Source organism: Cydia amplana, chromosome 23 (assembly GCF_948474715.1).
Source record: "Cydia amplana chromosome 23, ilCydAmpl1.1, whole genome shotgun sequence".
In the NCBI taxonomy this organism is placed as follows: Eukaryota; Metazoa; Arthropoda; class Insecta; order Lepidoptera; family Tortricidae; genus Cydia; species Cydia amplana.
Genome location: NC_086091.1, coordinates 4023848 through 4045623, shown reverse-complemented (window position 1 = coordinate 4045623; position 21776 = coordinate 4023848). Strand labels below are relative to the sequence as shown.

General features: G+C 36.7%; 2 protein-coding genes and 1 pseudogene across 2 annotated transcripts in view; all 3 read right to left on the bottom strand.

Annotated features, from left to right (window-relative positions):
- Positions 1 to 21776, bottom strand: part of LOC134658851 (heterogeneous nuclear ribonucleoprotein L-like) — a 475097-nt gene that overhangs the window by 115131 nt on the left and 338190 nt on the right. The window lies entirely within an intron of this gene.
- Positions 8051 to 8963, bottom strand: LOC134658775 (oxidoreductase UcpA-like). Its single transcript, XM_063514413.1, has one exon. The coding sequence runs from the start codon at positions 8807 to 8809 to the stop codon at positions 8051 to 8053; it is 759 nt and encodes a 252-aa protein (XP_063370483.1). The 5' UTR covers positions 8810 to 8963.
- Positions 9348 to 10125, bottom strand: LOC134658726 (oxidoreductase UcpA-like; annotated as a pseudogene).

Here is a 21776-nt window from a genome sequence, read left to right as displayed (position 1 = left end):
TCCAGACACTAAACTCTTCCGAGCGGACGTGTTAACCCGTCCAATTCTCGCGTTACCGGTTAACTTTCTACTGAAACTCGGATGTCTTTTGTTCCCGGTTTAAAAGTTAGCGCGACAGTGGCGGGTTCGGACGTTTTATAAAAAAGTAATGTTCGTGATTTGTTGAAAAGTAACAGTCACCAAGTTAAAATAGGTATTATAATATAGGATGACCAAAAAATTGTTTCAAAGATAATATTCTGTCCTGCTAACATACTTTTGTTTTGTCTAAAGGCTGAACATTTTTTTGCATTCAGGATTTTTAGATATCTAAAATACGATTTTCAACCGATATTACAAATCTTGTATTTAAAGTGCATATTACGTCATCAGCTAAATAACGAGCTGTCAAAATCACAAATCACGGTCTTACTATTTCCGAGTTTGTAACTTCTAAGCATAGGTACATATTACACAGGACGTTATTTCAAAGTTTTTTAACCCTGCTAGGTAAATCTGTAACTCCAATAGGTCGAGGTGAATACCTCGCAGAATATTGCTAAACGTTGACAAACCACCCCGTATATCTCCAGGTACAGATATGCCCCAAACATGGCAGGCACACATCCTGTACAACCTGGATAAGGTCTGCCGCACACGGCTTAGATTAATCAAGCGGACCACAATGGTTTCCTCCATAAGGGCCCATGCACACGAAGGATTTATGCTTGCGACTGAGAATATTGGATGTCAATACTGCGTTTAGCTTTGTACAAGTTTCTGTTACGCAATTTTATATACTTATCTAACACTAGCATTTTACTTCGTGGATAGTTATAGACCATTCCACAAAATTGTCCACCGTTGTTCCTGCATAATCGAGAATTTTCTGAAGATTTGCAGGGGTTTGTTTTTCTGTCACAATGGATGTAAAAACGGCTCAGTAAAAATCACCGACTTAAAACGTTGAAAAATGTACCTTTTTTTACCTAACGAATGCGTCGGGCCTTAACACATACACTACCTGTGACCTCTGGTAGGCGGGTTCTCTGTTTGTGGGTCCTGTTCGCTAATTACACTGAGAGATCATATCCATAACAAACACGTTTTTCAACTCCAGATACAATTTTTAGTATTCCGCACAAAACTTTGTTCGCGGAACACTTCGGTCTTGTTTTTAATGTATTCTAAATTAATCATATGATGTTAAAATCCAATCCTACTCTCTGTTCTCGTCGGTGATCGTTCGATTCGACAATTAATTGGGATTTTAATCGCAGCTCGACTAATCGCCAGCGTGAGGCGGCCCTAAGAGCCGCCACACAAGAGCGGATTTATGTTTCCGCCACCAGACAAGCAGACAAACATATAGCTTTACGCGTAGCACCTCTACCATGGGTTGCTATCCAAAATGTTTTAAGTTATGGTCGGTAGCGTAAAAGCGAAATGTTTTTATTTTAGATATTACAGTATTTCAATGATGATCGGCAGGTTGTGAGTTTCAATTGTAACCTTCGGTGCTTAATATTTAAAATGATTCTGGTTAGCAAAAGCCTTTGCCTTCACATATCCTTTGACATATATGGACGTTGTACAGTTACCCACTATTAGTATGTTTTATTTATTTCAAATTATTTGTATATTTATTTAATCGTTATTGCACAAAAGAAAAACCTATCGTAGAACAGGCAGACTTAATGCCAAAAGGCATTCTCTAGCAGTCAACTTTTTTAAGCAAAGCAGAGAGATAGTGGCAATTCTTACTGTAAGAATCTTACTAATACATGAAGTCAAAATGTCAGATTAAGACAAATGATTATGTATTATGTATTATGTATGTATTGATTGTGTGTAGCTACCTAATTGACGCTTTTAGTGCGTTAATGATTAATACGGTCACTATAAACTCGTGGTAGGGGCCAGATTTGGTAGAACACGCAGTTAACGCTAATGGTTAGTTTAGATATTATCGCGTGAACCCGGTTAGTTAATGGAGATTTAACTGCTTCAATTAAATTAGTGATTAGTATCACAATTAGTAAAATGAGCGCGACTTTACAGGCGGAATTATTTTTGTAAATAAAGTACAAAGTAAGTTTCGGATACGTTTAAGAAAACATAAAGTAAAGACAAATTAAGCGGGAAATGCTAAATCAAGTGTCTAATAAAATACCTATAAGATTTTAATATCAGTGCATTAGAATATGTTTATTTATGCGGACGAGACTACTGAGATTGAAGACTATGAAAAAGTGTTCACAAGGTTTTAATCTTCATGCTACAAAAACTTAAATGAGAATGATTTTAATATCGACTCCATAGCTCACTAGTCATACCGTGGTATGAAAACTCCGAAGGCTGATTAAATAACAATAAAATAATAACTTCAAAAAAAGTAAGTCATCCAATCAAATTCCCTTTAATCACCCCCCCCCTGCCCCTCCACTCGAGATCTCATCAAACGTTATTATATATACTTATACTTAGTAGGTACAGTCGCCATCAGATATATCGGAGCAGCCGAGGTAGGGTTGCCAGATCGAAAAGCGCTATTATCGGGAAAATAAATAAATTTTTCGGGATTTTGGGACTTAGGCCGGGAAAAAAACATTCAAAAAGTAATTGTATTAAAAACAACGATATTTTACATTATTGGCACTACGTCAGCTGCTCTGTCAATTACGGCTCGACTCGCTCGCTTGACGATAGTTCGGAACATGAAATTATTGTTTTATAACGTGAAGCTGTTTTTCGGGACAATTTTCACTTGGTCGGGAATCGGGAACACATGCTAAAAATCGGGAGAATCCCGCCAAATCCCGACCATCTGGCAACCCTAAGCCGAGGTGCGCACTCTTATGCCTTGACAATAGAGGCGTGTTCAGATATTTGTTAACGTGTTGGCCGCTCCGATATATCTGATGGCGACTGTACTTATACTTGCGTTATATTATATAAAGAAGAGTCGTTCGTAGGGACGAAACCTGAAGTAGCCACTTCAACAGGCACCTCGGCCACGACCAAAGAGTGCCCTAAGTGCCGAAGAGTGCCTAAAGTGTCTAAAGTTGACGTTGGTGACGTTGGAGTGCAGGTGGGTTGGGACAAGCATTTCGGAATTGCATGCAGTTCGATACGTAACCACCAACCAAATATGTAAGGAAATCTGGTAACAAAAAAGGAATGTTTCATACAAACTTTCTGGGACATTTTGGGAAATATGGTGGAAGTTGTTCAGCTTCGTGTACTTTACCAGCATACCAATTTTTATAGAAATCTAAGATGTGATCGAAATGTACAAACTTTTTGAGAAATGCTCTCAAATAGATTTGAAACAGAATAAAGAAGATAGGTTTTCTGATTTTAAAGTATGTAGAAAACTTACTTGTGTTGAGGTTTAACTTGCAGGTTTCGAGTTTTTATAGTTTGATTTTCATTCTCACATTGCGGATCTAGTTACGTTGCGGTCTATTGAGGTTACATCCAATTCAGCCGACCGATCACCTATCGAAATGTAAAGAAACTCGCATGCGTGTTCTCGCACAGTCTAAATGAGCCTTTACAAACATTAAAAAAAAACTGGAAGGTGGGTATTAAATACTAACACCTATGCCTGGGTAGCCATAATTAGGTACTAAATAAGACATTCTGACTAAGTATCAATAAATCGCAATATTGCTCTTTCTCTCAATTATGGTAAGAGCAAAAACTATAAAAAAGTTGTATTTTAAATTTTTAACAAGTCTGTTTTACCCTCTAAAGCAGTGGTTCCTAACCTTTTCAGTCCGGTCACCCCTATGACTAACTAGGGAACCTGATTTTACCCCTCCTCCCAATGGTAATAAAAAAATAAAACGGTTACTTTTGTTGTATTGTTATATTAGGTTAGCTTATTACCCCCGTAAAATACCAGTTTTACCCCCAGGTTAGGAACCACTGCTCTAAAGTCTATTTTTTTATTCGGTAGACTGAAATGACAGTTCATAGTATGAACATAAAATGTTATTCCATACTATTAAATGTCATATTAGTCTACCGAATAAAATAATAGACTTTAGTTGCCCAGACTCTCTCTAGACTCTATTTGTCAAAATTTGCCAAAACAAATGCAATTATAATGATTAACAAAGTAAATGTCAATGTAGAATGGAATAGGACCTTTTTATAGGATTCTAGGAATAAGATAAGCCGTCATGGAATTAGGTTACTAGGCTAATTAATATTCTTAGCTTAAAAAATACACTTGAAAGATCAAGTACCCAGACATTTTTACATCTTAATTTTTATTAAACGAATGTTCTAGTTAAGTTAACGCAATTTACAAGGATGAACTACATTTCATTTATATTTGAGCTTTTTCCCCCAGGTTCAAGGAAAGGGTACCTACAAGGAATCTTAAAAAAAAAACAATTCCATTTTTTTAAATCATGGACCTAATTATGCGTAAAACGGATACAGTCCTCTCCCACGACATTAACTTCAAACGAGACAAAACAATATTTTTCAGACAATTACCCACGTCTGTATATAGGTTGAAAAAATATTATGTAAGTGATTTTGAAAAATCAACTTTGAATAGACGTTTTGTGGTTGTTTTTTCAACGGCACAGATGGCAGAAAGCAATAATTTTTCAATTAGGGTTTTAAAACTAAAAATGTTTAGGAACAAAGTTTCACTTTTTTCGGAAAACACTTAACATAAATTATCTAGCTAAATGGAATTCTTTTAATTATATTATCTAGTTGATTGATACTCTTACAACGCCTAAATTATAAAGAGTCCTTTAAAAATAATCTTACGTACCACAAAAACAAACTGAAAAAACAATTTTAGGAGTAAATTAAACTTAAATGAATCCAACTCATTACAATCAAAAACTTAGGGGACAAAATTGAAAGTTTCCCGTGCTTGATTTCAACCCAAAATCCAGATTTAAGATAACGCATTAAACAGTAATAATAATAATGCATTAAATAGTAATAATAATTCCGCAATCTCTACAATAATTCCTTATTTAGAATTCCGTTTAAGTTCCTACCGGTAAAGCCGGAGGGGGCCTTGCCTCCCACCACTCTGCACAAAACGCCCCCCATTTCCTTGCATTAAAACTCTCACAATAGCATCATTTTCATGCAAATGACCAAAAGTTGCTTTTAAAATTCTTAGCTTGAATCGTTCTTGCGTTGTGGGCTTGAAAAGATTTTGCTGGGTGAAACGTGTAACAGTCATGTGAAGAGGAAAAGCCAATGATTTTATATAAAAGCACGTAGCCCAGCTTCTGATGTGTAGGACCAACAAATACTTGTATGTATATGGTATACAAACTAAAATGGAATTGGGCGGGACATGTTGCTAGGAAGAGTGATGGCATATGGACTAAAATGTTAACGGAATGGTGGCCGCTTTCGGGTGAAAGAAGCCCCTGGCGTCCGTTGGGTCGTTGGATAGACGACATCCGGAAGATTGCGGGTCACTTCTGGATGAGATTGGCTCAGGACCGGGACAAGTGGCGTACTCGAAGAGAGGCCTATGCTCAGCAATGGGCGATAAAGGGCTGATATGATACGATACGTATATGATGTTCAAGTATTTTTTTATTTTTTTTATTTATTCTATACTAAAATCATAAGATTATTATAAAATAAATCAAACAGAAAAGTGCCGTGAAACCCTATCGGGTTTGTACCGACACGACATTCGTGGATACATTTTACGTTAAGCATTGTTGTGATACATGGGATAATCGATATTTATATAAAATTACAAGTGAGATTACTTAAATTCTACAAGAGATAAATTAGCGGGTATAACTAAATAGCTCCCACTCGAGTACATTGCTCTACTATCATAAAAAACGTTCTGAATGGTCAAATTACACAGATCAAATAACTATATTCAGACAATAAAATATATTATAAACTTATTCAAATGATTTCATAAGTAATACTGGTTATGCCTGTTTGTAGTCTAAGTTTGTTATTAAGTCTAAGCTAAGAATAGCGTAGAGTCGTAGACTTTAAACTCTGTTAAGGTTTTATCAATTCTGTTCCGAACTTTGTTCGTCCGGTTGGGATATGGCAGTTTTCTCATGATGCCATTTACACGTGACTGACGCAACATGTTGTAATGTTACATAATACAAACAAAGTCTAGCACAAAAAACGGTCTGTATCTATAAATATGGAAAAAGCTTTTACAAGATGCTAAAAATGTAATAATATAGCCAATTCATAACACCAAAAATAGATACATATTAACTCAACATAAACGAATTGATGGAACGATAATTTGTTTAATATATAATATTTATTTAAGTTACTTAATCTTCAAAAATTAGGCATATGTAAAAAATACACCAACAGCAATCTCTGTCAGAAATATAGAAGATTGCAGTTACATTTTTGTGAAGAAATCCCACCGCAAAGGACAATACATCTTACAGCATTCATATAAAGTCTAGATTCGTAAAAAAAAGTCGTGTCCAATTCAGATGGTAGTAAACAAAAGCCGTTCGTTTTTCATCAACGCATTCGCACGCTTTTGTACGTTTTAGTTTTTCTTTTCAATTTTGCTGGATTGTGTTTTTTGAAACAATTCATTGTTGGACAGGACAGTGCGGCATCATCCTCAACGTCCATCAGTTTTGGAGGACTTTTCATTTGTTGTATTCGCATTGTTGTGTTGTTTGATAACACAATATGAGGTCACACGCGTAGGTATACCTACTCGTAAACGGGACAATTCTTTTTTGTTGTTTTTTTTTCGTTAGATTTTGATAAAATTTGATGGATAGATAGAGAGAGATAGAGATTTACTTATATGCAAACTGTTAACATGGCAACATATGGTTTGGCAACTTTAGCCATCAATATTGCTGACTGAACTACACTACTTTCTTCTAAATTTGGTACCTCCTTATGTAGTACTAATTATGATATGTAAGTAAACAATATTTTTTATTCTTAAAAATATAGTTTCTCCAATTTACATTATTTTGTTTCAAAACAAATCTTTTATTTATGGAATTGGCAAATTGGTGAACAATTAACACGTAATCGCAACGAAGTATATTTAGGTAAGGAAATAAAAAATATCTTCGCATGCAAACATTTATTAGAAAAAACCTGTTCAAGCGCACGTTAACAACCAAACAGTTAAGCCAGATAAGATTTCCGTGCAAGGTTGTTTTGATAAAACAATACAAAACACTTAAATAAAAGGGAACACATTTTTAAGAAACACAACTTGTTGAATTCTATTTGAAAATATTTATACTCATGCTAACAAAAATCAATACTTCGTATAGAAAAAAAAAGCGGATACAATTTGTAATTTCCCTAACTTTACTGTATCCGGTTAGAGTTTACTATACACATACTCTTAATCAGTCTCAGTACAGTTACACGGATACCGCGTACAAACAACTATTTTTACTTGATTATTTGTAATAAGCAAAATACTTGACATAAAATTATTCTTTTTTTTTTAATATCAATTCTTTCTTCTTTGATATTATGCTACGGTTTGCAGCTGTTTTCACAAAAATATGCAGATGTCTTCATTTTGTAGATTTCATATTTTTTCTACCAAATAATATCTTTTATCTTTCTTCCAACTATCAAGAAAGTTTATTGTCAAGGAAGAATCATGAAAAAGTTTTGCTGTGGTCACTTCTATTATGCCTGAGCATTTCGTGTTTTTAATTTAAAAAAAAAACATTCATTCTACTAGCGCGTCCACTAACGACTAAAACTGCAGTATCGTTATTACATTTGAAGATAACTTATCTTGTCTTTGATAACATTTTAGTAATTTGTTCATATCTTCTATCGTGGATTTACCACGTAAGATTATTTAATGTGAAATTTTTGTTACATAGTTATTGAAAATATGAAAAAGTCATTCTCATGTAAAGTCACAGTCAAAAAACAAAAACACTATCTTCGAGACTTAAAAAGTTTACTTAGAAAATGCCTAAATAAAAACAGACAAATATTCTTCTATAAGTATGTCAAATTTCTTCAACACACAAGCACAGCAACATTTAATACCACAAAATGAATCTGAAGTTATTTACGCCACAGACGCACCTCCGTCTACCACAATATTAGCTGCATTTAAATTAGGAAACATATCACTAGCAGCTAGCAAAACCATTCTAGCCACTTCATCTGGTTCTATAATTTGTCTGCTTGGCACCATCCCGGCTAAAGCCTCGTACATATCGTTCACTTCATCATCATCTATATTTATGTTTTTCAATATGTTAGTTCTAGTCACACCCGGTCTTACTGCATTCATTTTAACTCCCTCCGGTGCTAATTCTACTGCGCTCAGCTTTGTAAATCTTTCTAACGCTTCCGCGATCATGCTGCCAGTCACAAAACCTGGTCGTGCCCGGATAGGAGCCGAGAACACATTCACTATATGTCCTTTAGTTTTCACTAAATAAGGTAAACACTTTTGAGTCAACTCGTATGGTACACGGAGATTGATCGCGAACAGGTCGTCGAAAGTCACCATGTTTGCGTCAAATAGCGAGGTTAGTCCAATCTTCCCAGCGCAGTTGATGAGTATGTCTATTCGGCCGAAGACTTCCACAGTCTTCTGAGCAACGACAATGCAACTGTTGACTGCAGTTAAGTCTAATTGTACTGGTAGCGGTTTAATTCCTTTGGCTTCTTCGCAAGCTTTGGCCACGGCTTGGAGTCTTGCTTCGTCTCTGCCTACTAATGTGAGAGTGGCTCCATGAGCGGCGAACATTTTTGCGGTAACTGCCCCTATACCGGAGCTAGCCCCTGTCACTATGATGACTTTTCCCGTGAAATCCATTGCTTCATTTATAAAAACACTGTAACACACACGTCTGCTTCAAACCGGCTCGTGTTTCACACTGAGAGCACGTTGTGTTTACCATATCGCGGCGATTACGTAGCGTCTATTTATGTAACTTATTATCATAACGACACACCTAAACGAGTTTGTCAATACACGCAGACGCAACAAACAAGTGAATGATTACTTTAAATAATATGTGTAGGATTTTCCTTATGTTTATTTATGTCAAAATAAAAGGAACATATTTACTTTCTGTACATAGTGTTCGTTTGTCTATCTTGACTTATTTAAGTTTTCACTCTCAATTGCTCAAAAGTTGCCTGGAAGAGATCCCTTATTTTCAGGATCAAATCAGACAACCACAAATATCAGCCTGAAGTGTCCAACTATCATCCTTAAGGGGTCCAATGATTAGCAGTCCGCCGGACGATATCAGCCTATCAGTTAAACGCAAAATGTGACAGTTCCGAACAACTGACAGGCTGATATCATCCGGCGGACTGATAATCATGGGCCCGTTTAGGTATAAAATCATTTCAGAACTGCGAAGCGGAACCGTCTACTATCATTTGCGCAGAGTTCAAATTAGGCAACCTGTCACTAGCGGTAAATACCACCAACCGAGCGATCTCCTCTGGCTCTATAACCTTCCTGGTTGGCAAAAACTCCGCTCGTAAGCATCATCCATGATTTCATCATCCACGTTCAAATTCCTCAGATAATTCGTTCTTGTATAGCCTGGCCTTACTACGTTCATTCTCACTCCTTCTGCCGCTAGTTCCAAAGCACTTGACTTCGTGAATCTTTCTAAGGCATCTCTAATCATATTAGATGGTAGGTATCCAGGTCGCACACGCATAGGCGCACTGAACACATTCACATTGTTACCCTTCGTTTTTAGCAGATGCGGTAAACACTGCTGTGTCAAATTATAAGGCAATCGAAGATTAAGCGCGATTAGGTCATCGAAAATTTCCATGGAGTTATCGTAAAGCGATGTACAGCATAATTTTCCAGCGCAGTTGATTAACACGTTTATCTACCCGGAAGTATTCACAGTCTTTCTTACTAGTTTTTCACAGCTGTCAGATTCGGTTAGATCCAAGAGTATACACAAAGGTTTGTTCCCTTTTGCTTCTTCGCAGGCCTTGGCCGTTGCAAGTAGTCTTTCCTCGTTTCGTCCAACGATGGATAGTAGAGCGTTGTGAGAGGCCAACAATTTAGCTGAGGCGGCACCAATGCCAGAACTGGCGCCAGTAACTATGACAACTTTTCCGGTAAAATCCATGGCGCGTCAGTCTCAGTTCGCACTTCGCGTATTTTTACTAACCAAAGGTACCATGCACATTCTTCCTTAACGACTGGTTCAGTAATTAGATTTGGTAAACGTGTATTGTCCAATAAACATCATAAATCGTGCACTGATTTGCGGTAATGTAAATGAGAAGATTGAGAAGGATTGACATAACAATCGGATTTAAATGATTATGCCGTGAAATCACAATACTGTTTAAACTTTTATTGTAGCTAGGTACGTTTTTTGCCGACTCATGATAAAAAAGGCCTGTTATCGAAATCAACCGATAGATTAAAGAAAGTTATGTTTACACAAACACTTTTTATAATTATTCCGTATAAATGCAAAGCAGCTTTATACACTCATATTTAGAAAATTCTACAGCGAAAATTCATAATATTTGCTGTAGAAATTCCTCAGTAGCAACAAATTCTCGTCCCTCAAATGATCCGCCGGGCCGTAATTTGATAAAACATAATAGGAGTAAAGCGGATCGGCAAATCTGTCAATAAATTGTGGGAGAGCTGTCATAGGAGTCGAGATGGCATTCACAACGGGGAAATAGAGACCGTTAGACCGACCAGTGTAAGTCTGAGCTCTATATAATATAAAACATATAACATAGGTTACATAGGGTAAGCTGGTCTGGGAGTACGCACTTAAAGTTCAAAAATTATAAAAAAAAAATTATAGGTAGGTAATCAAGTTTGCCATTATTCAATGTATAATTTAATTATCTTCCATAAAGTGACATAAAAAGTAGCAAAATTAAGATAATTTTCTAATAATAATATGATGAACAAACATGGGAATTGCGTACTCTTACAAGAACTATTGTATAAGAGTACGCGGTTAGCAGGCAGGCATATCTATAGAGCTATTCCTATAGATGGTCGACGGGCATCCGGTCTAGTGCTGGAAGGACCAGATTGACCACTCGCCCTGAACGCAGCTGAGAGGCCATCACACAAGACACGACACGCGGTCTCTATATAAGTATCGTGCCAAAATACAGTCGAGAAAAATCGTTTCGTGAACACAACATCCGATCGGGTGTTTGTAATGGATCCTGATTTATTGCAAGCTTCAGTGCTTGGTATTAATTCCCGTGCCGTATACTAGTTGACCAGTATAAGCGTGACACTCACTCACTGATAGTTACTGAGGCTCCCGAGGTCACGTTATAATTATAAAATAAACTGGTAGTTGGAAGGCAATGGGAATAGCGGGCCCTGGGAATACGAGATATGACACGGTGCGAGTGCATGGGAGAGATTTTGGTGGAAATATTAACAGGATGAAGTAATGCAATGCAAACACTTATTTATTTTCGGTAAGGAGATAGGTATTATGACGCTTATCTACTAGAAAAGAAATAATAAATTACTCTGTTCGTCTAGCCGGTGTGTCTCCTACCACGCGGCCCACGCGGGGCTTAAGTTTATACAGGGCTCGATTCTACTAGTAGGTATTCTACTAATAGTAGCTCTTGGGACCAACCCCATTATGGCGACAAAATTGCTCGTTTACAGGTATTAGATAGATAGATTCCAATCGAGTAAGTAAGCTATTTCCAACGTAGAATACAAATAAAAGTCTTAATCTCGAGTTACCGGACTCTTTTCATTGCGGGCATCGGTTTCCTGCAGATTTACAGAGTTATCTATCTAACCTAACGTCCCGCTAGGAATTGGCCAAGGCTCAAATCTAGATCTTTTTACTCGTACCTAGTCTAGGTCGTGCTACGGCGAGCTTCTATTCAGTAAAAAAGAATTACTTGCACAGTAACAGCACAGTGCAAAATTACATGGACACAATATGAATGAAATTCATTCATAAAGTGACCATACGCTTGTAGCTAGCTGTAAGGGATTCGTTTATTTACTGTTGTATACTAATAATAATTGAAAAAAATACCTAGATAATGCGAATACGCATTCAATTTAAAAACACCCAATAAAACGTACTTTTAGTGATGATTATTTGTTTTCAAATAAATTAAATAATTAAATACCAACACTTTACTGACTTAATCCACTAATATCAAGGAAAATAAGTGTACATAGGCACCTATTCTACATGAACATGCATAATATACAGGTAGAAATGTGCCTCAGTACACGTAGTTCTTGGTCTTAACCTATTTCCATTTTATGCACTGGCTTGACGTGATTGAATTTCACTCCCATGTCAATTTAAGAAGTTACCAGTTTAAAATACTGTTTCAGAAGTTCAAAACTCTAACATTCGCATTTTCTATGTAAACTAATCAAAACTTGACTTTGAACTTCGACTGGTACCTCGCGATTGCAGCATTTACTAAGATTTGATAACAACTTATTATTCATTCGACGAACTTACCTGTAACAAAACATAAATATTGCATCAGAAAACAATTATAATATAAATGATTACACAGCGTTAATTATTATGTACCTAACTAAAAATAAATTTGCGTCGTATATCATAAACAGGCCTCGGAGTTTTTTTAGCACGGTAAGACTAAGGAGAGCTATGGAGTCTTTGTTAACATTAAAATTAAATTCATACTCATACTCATCCTCATTAATTAAGTTCGTCCGAATCGTTTTATAAATACTTAGACTACTTATATGTAATTAATTCTGTTTACATATATTTAATTAAATTTTATATTATAAAAAAGTAATAATATGTATATGTGTATGTTAATATTATTATATTACCCATATTGCAGTGTCATCGCTCCAATATTTTATTTAAGTTCTTAACGTACCTACATACTATAATTACTGTTAAGATAAGGATATTGGTGTCTTGAAAATGATGCCCAATAATATAATATGTATATGTGTATGTTAATATTATTATATTACGCATATTGCAGTGTCATCGCTCCAATATTTTATTTAAGTACTTAACGTACCTACATACTATAATTACTGTTAAGATATTGATATTGGTGTCTTGAAAATGATGCCCATGAATGCGACTTACGACGTTTATACTGCCCATTATGTGTGAACGAACTGTTTTGTAGACGTAAGGAAGAGTAACGCATAACTATTCTAAAATATTGTAGCTCTATATCAACCTTAATGAATAACAAACAGTTTTAATATCTATGGAATATCGTTTTAATATGTCGAATACGTATTACCAATGTTTATAATCATAGGTTGCATGTCTTAAGTACTTTTTTAAGTGATAGGCCACTTATGATTAAACCTCTTTACCTAAATATGTGTATGAGTAAATCAGATGTCACATTATGTCATGAATATATAGTTACGTATTTCGTTATTGTGATGATCGCTGATATTTATTAGGTCTAGAGCTGTACATAATTTACTTGTACTTAATTAATGAGGATGAGTATGAGTATGAACTTAATTTTAATGTTAACAAAGACTCCATAGCTCTCCTTAGTCTTACCGTGCTAAAAAAACTCCGAGGCCTGATCATAAAAACTCATTTTGCTAGTCGCTGGCAGAGCAAGACAGAGCCAAACTCAAAATTCAAAATTATTTTCCGTTTATCGCTTGAATATGCAAGAGCGATAGTTAGTTAGTAAATATTCTTTATGGCTCCAATAATACTAAAGATACGCTGACAAAACAAATTGATGACGAAATGACTATCTGAATTAGGCCTATAGCAGCGGGACAGAATGCAGGCTTAAAAAAAACAACGGGTTGCACACCGGGAGTGCCGGCAGAAGTGAAAACTAAATGACTAGTGCAAAATGTCTGCAGCACTATGTATAATTGAGGTTAACGCCATGACGCCATCTAGCGTTATTTCGTCGCATTACTTGAAACCCCTAAGCACATCACTGTTAGTACTCGAGTTATAATAATACCAGTCAGAGGGAAACTCACTAGATGGCATTTAAATCAATAAAGAAATAACTCAATGACATTGTAACAGTTTTTCGATCAGGTCACGTGTCCGTCTTACGTCTTACGAATCTTACCTCTCGCGAGTTTAACATTTTTTCCCCATTACAAAAAGTGCACAGCGCCGCTAAAGAAGTTTTCACTTCAAAAAACAAAATGGGGGCTTCTACAAACAATAGTCCTTATAACACAAGGGGGTTGATTTAGGGTGTAATACTTATACTTATCACTTGCTCGTAATACAAGAGGGGGGAGTGGGGTAATGATCGGAACCGTTGCCATGGCGATGAGTAATTACAAGGCAGATGAGGAATATGCCTTAATGAAAACTACATCATAGGGATAATTCATATCAATATTAAACTATAGATGTCTGAACCTACATAATTATAAAATAACCTCGGTGATTAAAATTACTGTCTTGAATTTCACGATACATATTGTTTCTTATCTAAATACATAGTTACTATTTATTTACCCTAATAATTTACGCTTAAATATTTTCTTTCCTTACGTATAAGGACTTTCAACTAAAGTTAAATGTAATGACAAAATCCTAAGGAAAATGAGATCTTGTAATTCATAAAACGGACGGAAGTACTTTTTTATAATGAGTAAAAAAATAGGGAAACCGTCCATGATAATTAAAAACATAACCTCTATTCAAAATCATACGTGTATAATGTTGTGTAAAAGTTTTAGCCAAATAGTTACATACGATAAAATCGAAATTATATGTACATATAATTTATGTACAAGGAACCTGCACCATAGGCCCACGCAAAATTTGAACCTTTTCACGATATGAAATATTGGAAGCAAGCATGCTTAAGAACAGGGCTTTCTTGTCGCCTTAGCCGAAGCCAGTCGCGCAATGTCGTGGCCAGGCCGTAATATTCATGTAATCATGTAGCATCATCTATTCTATTCCTAATTCCTACAAATTAGCGACGGGATTTAATCATAACGATGATCACAAATCATCCACGCTTGACGCTCGGGCGATTAAGACGAACGCTAGGTGGTCATTAGTGACAGATTTGGCTTAGAGCTATAACCTGCGATTTCAAATCCTGGAGAAACTAATTTCACGTGACTCAATATTTACTTGGCGTATTTTAAATTGGGAGTACAATCAGCTTCTTCCTCGATTCCTCATGACTAAGGGTCGCGACCACATGAGGTTATTTTGTGCACCAAAGCTTTCCATTCTGCACGATTTTCCGCCTTCCTGATAATAGGCGCCTGTGTAGATCCCTGGCAGGTCTTCTTTAGAGTGTCCACCCAGCGGGTTGGTGAGAGAAGAGTCGTACCAACCACCACAACCAATACGTTTTACGGATCTTCTCTTTCCACACAGACTCTATCATTTTTATTATTTTACATTCAATTGCTCAAAGGTTGACTGGAAGAGATCCCTTATAGTGATAAGTTCGCCTCTGTACATTGTATACTTTTTGTTCAATTTTATCTTAACCTTTCTTATGTACAATAAACATACATACATACATACACCGTCGGTCAAAAAGCTGAAGCTCGAACAAAATTCAGGATCCAGGAAACGCCACTTACTCACACCACTCGTAAAAGACGCGCGCTTTATCGCGTGATAATCTCGGCCATAATATCGCTGCAGGTTAAACGAGTATTTCAAACATGCAGTAAGAAATACATTTCTGCACAATTTAATACGCGACTTTCAGGTAATTAATGAGACATAATTTAATGTTTATAGTGTACAGGTGTTTACGATGCAGCCGACAAAAGCAAAGCTCAAAATAATTTAGACTATACTGTACTGCCTATTGCATTCCACAGCTTACCTACTGTTCTATTTTAACTTTTTCAATTTTCCACTTAGAAACAGATTTTTGCTCTGATAAGATAAATGAACATTGCTAGTGTAACACCAAAATTTGGCTTCTCTGTCTGTTACTATGGGGAAGAGAGACACGTAGTGTGACGTCACAACAACGACGACAAACGGTCACAATATGTTATATAATCAATGCACTTCCTTTACTCGTACATGCGTTTTGCCTAATCACTAGGTACACAGTATAAAACAAAGTCGCTTCCCGCAGTCTGTCTGTCCCTATGTATGCTTAGATCTTTAAAACTACGCAACGGATTTTGATGCGGTTTTTTTCAATAGATAGAGTGATTCAAGAGGAAGGTTAATGTATAATTTGTTAACCCGTGCGAAATCGGGGCGGGTCGCTAGTTAAAAACATTTGATTTTTGATTATTATAGAGATATTTGATTATTCGTGCACTCTGTTGTACAACTTATTTCATGACTGCTGTAAAACCATTTATGGTTTAAACTTACGTTATAACATCAAAATGCTATCATTTTGGTGTCACAATACTCACGATGTAAGTTTGAATGGTCTCTGAGTTAATCTAGATATAGAAAACTAGCCTAATTCGCTGCAGTCCATCTAGCACGATCCACATCCATATTAATAACCGACATTGTCCGTCTAAACTTAGCATAATGATCGTCACATATCATCGCCGGTTGACTGCTCGAATTAACAATAACTAAACACCACGAACAACACGACAAGAGTTCATGCATGACGAGAGATTACCTCCCGTAGAGCCAGCATTAAGATGCCTTTATGAAGTACTCGTGGCCAACAAACATTGGCTTGCGATTCTTTTATTTAAAAAAAAATCTGTAACTGCATACACCCAGTCGCGTCCTACAGCATTTTATAATATTACAATCCACGTTTACCGTCAGAACAAAAAAATGTTTAATAATTTTAATTTCAATTTACCTAGGTATATACAAAATAACTGAATTTCCTGTACATTTTTGGGTGGGCAACTAACGACGGTACATAGTGTCAATGTTTACCTACTTGTTAAACCAGCAATGCATTGTACGGTGAACTGTCAATGTGAGGCGACAATTGTCAGCGTGGCGAGACAGGGGCCAGTTGTAGTCTTACATAGTGCAACGTAGTGATCTACGCACATGACATTTTCCCGAGGTATACACGCGGTAGCACGATCAATCTAGCGTGTCACTATGATGACACAATTGTATGTGACGAGACAATTGTATTTAAGCTCACAAATTAGATGAGAACAATAAGTAGATCTATGCGGGTGCATCCTTGTTCACTTGTGTGATCTATTTATAGTATATTTTTCTGCACCTTTCCTTCAATTTTATGTTATAATACTAATGTGCCTGAAAAGTTTCCAAAATTTAGAGATTTCTACAAGGGCAAACTTTGGAAACATCTCATATTGTTGTACGGAGATTTAATCTTCCCGTTTCTAAAATATGAATTTCCATGAAATATCTCAAAAAAAAATGAGAGCAGTTCCAACTTTAAAGAAATTTTGCGCAACTTCCACGTCTGATGTTCAAATGAATTGATAAAAAAAAATTGTGTTTTACCCTGACCTTTTTAAAGTTATTTTTAGAGGTGACTTTCCTACAAATAAAGGAATTAATTTCTAGTACTTTTCAGTACCAATCGTTGAATAGTTTAGCCGTTGTCAAGTCAGATAGGAAGTATGGGATAATACCTAACGCATTTATTCGTAAAGATTTTAGTCGATAATCTGTTGAACCTTTAACATAACAAAACACTCATAGTGTTTGATTTTAACATAATTCATAATTCTTTATTGCAACCATAGGTATATGGTACAGTATAGATGTCAAATATATGTACAATGTCTCACATGGACCCTGTAAGGGCACAGCGCACAGCATAGCTTACCTACGTGTATAACATAAAGCGGCGTTGTTTTCTTTGTGTGTGTATTAAAGATCACTCACGCTAGACGAGGCTGGGGCGCTTCGTTTTCTATGGAAATTACCACGGGATCACCAATCAGCCGTCATAGAAAATGACATGTGGGGCGCCTCGATTCGGGCCCGGCCCGATCTAGCGTGAGTCATCCTTTAAGTGGATTAGCTAAAAAGAACAACTAAAAACCATTTTGAGTTTAAGAAAGATCACCTACAAGACAACGATTTAAGTAGATGAGTCCATACGTTCCCTGTCATGTCGTCCCGTCAGTTTCGAGAAATGCTGTGTAGACAGATGAACAGCCACAATATAAATTACAAGTACTTAATGTCAACGTTTACCAGAAAAATGCATGTAGTATTTAATCATTTCGCAGGAATTTAAATATATTTTTGTTCGTACAACACTGTAAAATTTCTTATACTTAGAGGTACACCCCAGGCCAAAAGTATGGAAACAAACTTATATGACAATAAAAAACTGTAATTTTCACATAAATAATGTATTAAAATAAATAATGTATAAAGAGTAAAATGATAATAGAACATTTTAAAAGTAATTTACTTATAATTTTCTTTAATAAAACTGTAAATTCAACCTTTCGCTAGAAAGACAATTAAGAAGGTTGATTTGTATGTTCTATCAAATTTATATTTTTTTCGCATATATTAGGATGTTCTAATACTTTGGGTGCTGTTTTAATTTTATAAAACTGTAATTTTTGCGTTACCAATACACAATAATAATAATACTACCCCTACTCACATACTCCTTTGGCATACTAAGGTGGACTCAGACCGAGTTGGATGCCCTGGATCGGAGAGTCCGATCACTGCTCACCGCACATCGCATGCTACACCCACGCTCGTCAGTTATGAGATTGTACATTCCACGGAAATGTGGAGGCCGAGGCTTCCTAAACGCCAAGGATCTCCACAACCGCGAGGTGTACAATCTCAGGAATTATTTCCTTAACAATGAGTGTGGGATGCATTGTGATGTGGTGGCAGTAGACAGGAACCTCACGCCGCTCTCCTTGGCAAACGAGAACTGGCGCAAACCTGTGGTACTAAGTACTGCGGATCGCAAGGCGGCATGGGAGAGTAAGGTGCTACACGGGCGGTTCTACAAGGCCCTCACGGGACCCGATGTGGACCTGCTCGCGTCGGTGAACTGGTTACGATTCGGGGACCTCTTCGGAGAAACCGAGGGTTTTGCCTGTGCAATTGCGGACGAAGTAATGATGACGAACAACTATCGGAAATATATCCTGAAGGACGGTACGGTCGACATTTGTCGGGCATGCCGCCGTCCCGGAGAGTCACTCAGACATATCATTTCCGGTTGTTCTCATCTTGCTAACGGCGAGTACTTGCACAGACATAATCTCGTAGCCAGGATTATTCACCAGCAGCTTGCTCTCCTATACGGCCTTGTGGACCGCGAAGTACCTTACTACAAGTATTCACCTGCGCCAGTTCTCGAGAATGGTCGTGCCACGCTCTATTGGGATCGATCTATCATCACTGACAGGACTATTGTAGCCAATAAGCCTGACATTGTGATAATAGATCGAGCGCAACGCCGGGCCGTGCTCGTTGACATCACCATCCCCCATGATGAGAATCTCGTGAAAGCCGAGAAGGACAAGTCCAGTAAGTACCTAGACTTGGCTCACGAGATAACCGCCATGTGGGATGTTGATTCGACGATCATTGTCCCGATAGTTGTTTCAGCGAACGGTCTAATAGCGAAGAGTCTCGACCAACATCTTGAGAGACTCTCGCTAGGTGGTTGGATCAAGGGCCAGATGCAGAAGGCGGTGATCTTGGACACGGCGCGGATAGTCCGCCGGTTCCTGTCTCTGCAGCCCTGACCACCGGTAGCTTGGGCCTTGCCCCGCTGCTGGCGGCACCCTAGGTTAGGTTTTTTTATAATATGTTTATATGTTTTTTTTATTGTTTTGTAAATGTTTTTTATTTTACTTTTATATTCATATTGTAAAAAAACCTAAACTAAGAAGATAAATAATAATAATAATAATAATGGAAATATTAAAAATTAAGAAAAATAACTTTGTTTCCATACTTTTGGCCTGGGGTGTAAATCCATTTTCAAAATATTTTTATCATGATTATTTCAGCTGTTAGTAGCTACAAAGTCAGACGATAAAATTAATCATGTAGGTGTTTAAATATAAATTCAAATAAATTTCAACTTCCTGGCGAAAATTGCATATTAGCGTTTTCATGACAGGTAAGTACAGTCTACGCAAATAATGTCTAACATTTCAAAGCACGCACATTTATTACACGCTCTGGAACCTAAGGTAGTGTAGAACTGTCAATGTCAGATTAGCTTTCCGCGTTTTGTCGTGCGACAGGTATATTTCTCAAAACAGTACTTTCTATACTTTTTAGGGTTCCGTAGCCAAATGGCAAAAAACGGAACCCTTATAGATTCGTCATGTCTGTCTGTCTGTCTGTCCGTCTGTCCGTCTGTCCGTCTGTCTGTCCGTCCGTATGTCACAGCCACTTTTCTCCGAAACTATAAGAACTATACTGTTGAAACTTGGTAAGTAGATGTATTCTGTGAACCGCATTAAGATTTTCACACAAAAATAGAAAAAAACAATAACTTTTTGGGGTTCCCCATACTTCGAACTGAAACTCAAAAAATTTTTTTTCATCAAACCTATACGTGTGGGGTATCTATGGATAGGTCTTGTAATAGTTTGCGCGAGAGACACTTCCAAAGTGGTAAAATGTGTGCCCCCCCCCCCCTGTAACTTCTAAAATAAGAGAATGATAAAACTAAAAAAAATATATGATGTAGGTACATTACCATGTAAACTTCCACCGAAAATTGGTTTGAACGAGATCTAGTAAGTAGTTTTTTTTATACGTCATAAAACTCATAAATCGCCTAAATACGGAACCCTTCATGGGCGAGTCCGACTCGCACTTGGCCGCTTTTTTAGGATTAGAAATTTGGTAAACAATCTTGATGTGTCTTTTAATTGAAAAACACATTTTAAAAATAAGTTACGGTAAATATGTAACAATTATGAATCTAATACGATCTTTTATAGTCTTCTGATTTCATAAGTAATAGTTATTGATTTTTAATAAAAAGTGTTATCAATTAAAAGATACATCAAGATTGTTTACCAAATTTCTAATCCAAAAAAAAACGAAGTATAACATATACCGATTCGATACACATATGTATACCTACACATTTTCTTATCCTAATAAATGAAATAAAATTAATTATGAATGTATAGGATAATTTAAATCGTTTCAACCCTTTCCTTTATTCGTACTTAAATAACTACCAATATTACCGATGGAAAATGTCAGACTAATAGATAAAGATAATAGAATTCAGTTTTTTTTTCAACCGGCGACCAAAACCCTATGCCTGCGACATATGCATTACCTATATACTGTAGAATGAAAACGTCTTGAACAATTAGACATGCCGTTGTTCGCCAATTTATAATAAGACTAACTGACCGCCTCTTGGCACGGCTCGGGTACTAAAATACGATGCAGGAGGAGACAATAGCATACAGTCAGTATCAAAACGTGACGTACTGGTATTACGAGTACCCGCACTCATAATAATGGTACGATGTTAAGAGGAAATAAATAAACCCATGAGCCCTTTCTCAGATTTGAGAATTTTATATAAATATCTCCGTCGCGCTAACGGGGACGTCTCCCAAAGTTAGTGCGATAAGGACAACTGCAGCTTAGACAAAAAATCCTGCGTAAAAAAGGTCAAATATGATCACATGATTTCTGGACAACCCCTTATCCGCAACCACAGAATAAATAATAGTACTAGATACAGAAGATTCACTCTCTAACAAAACGCGTCTGTTACGATTACGACAGATAAGACCGCTAGGTGGCGCAAGCGCCACGCGCGGCCTATGGCTACCCACCAAAATTGGTGTGGGACGGATGTGCTTGTAGGTACTTGTTGCGACGCGACGA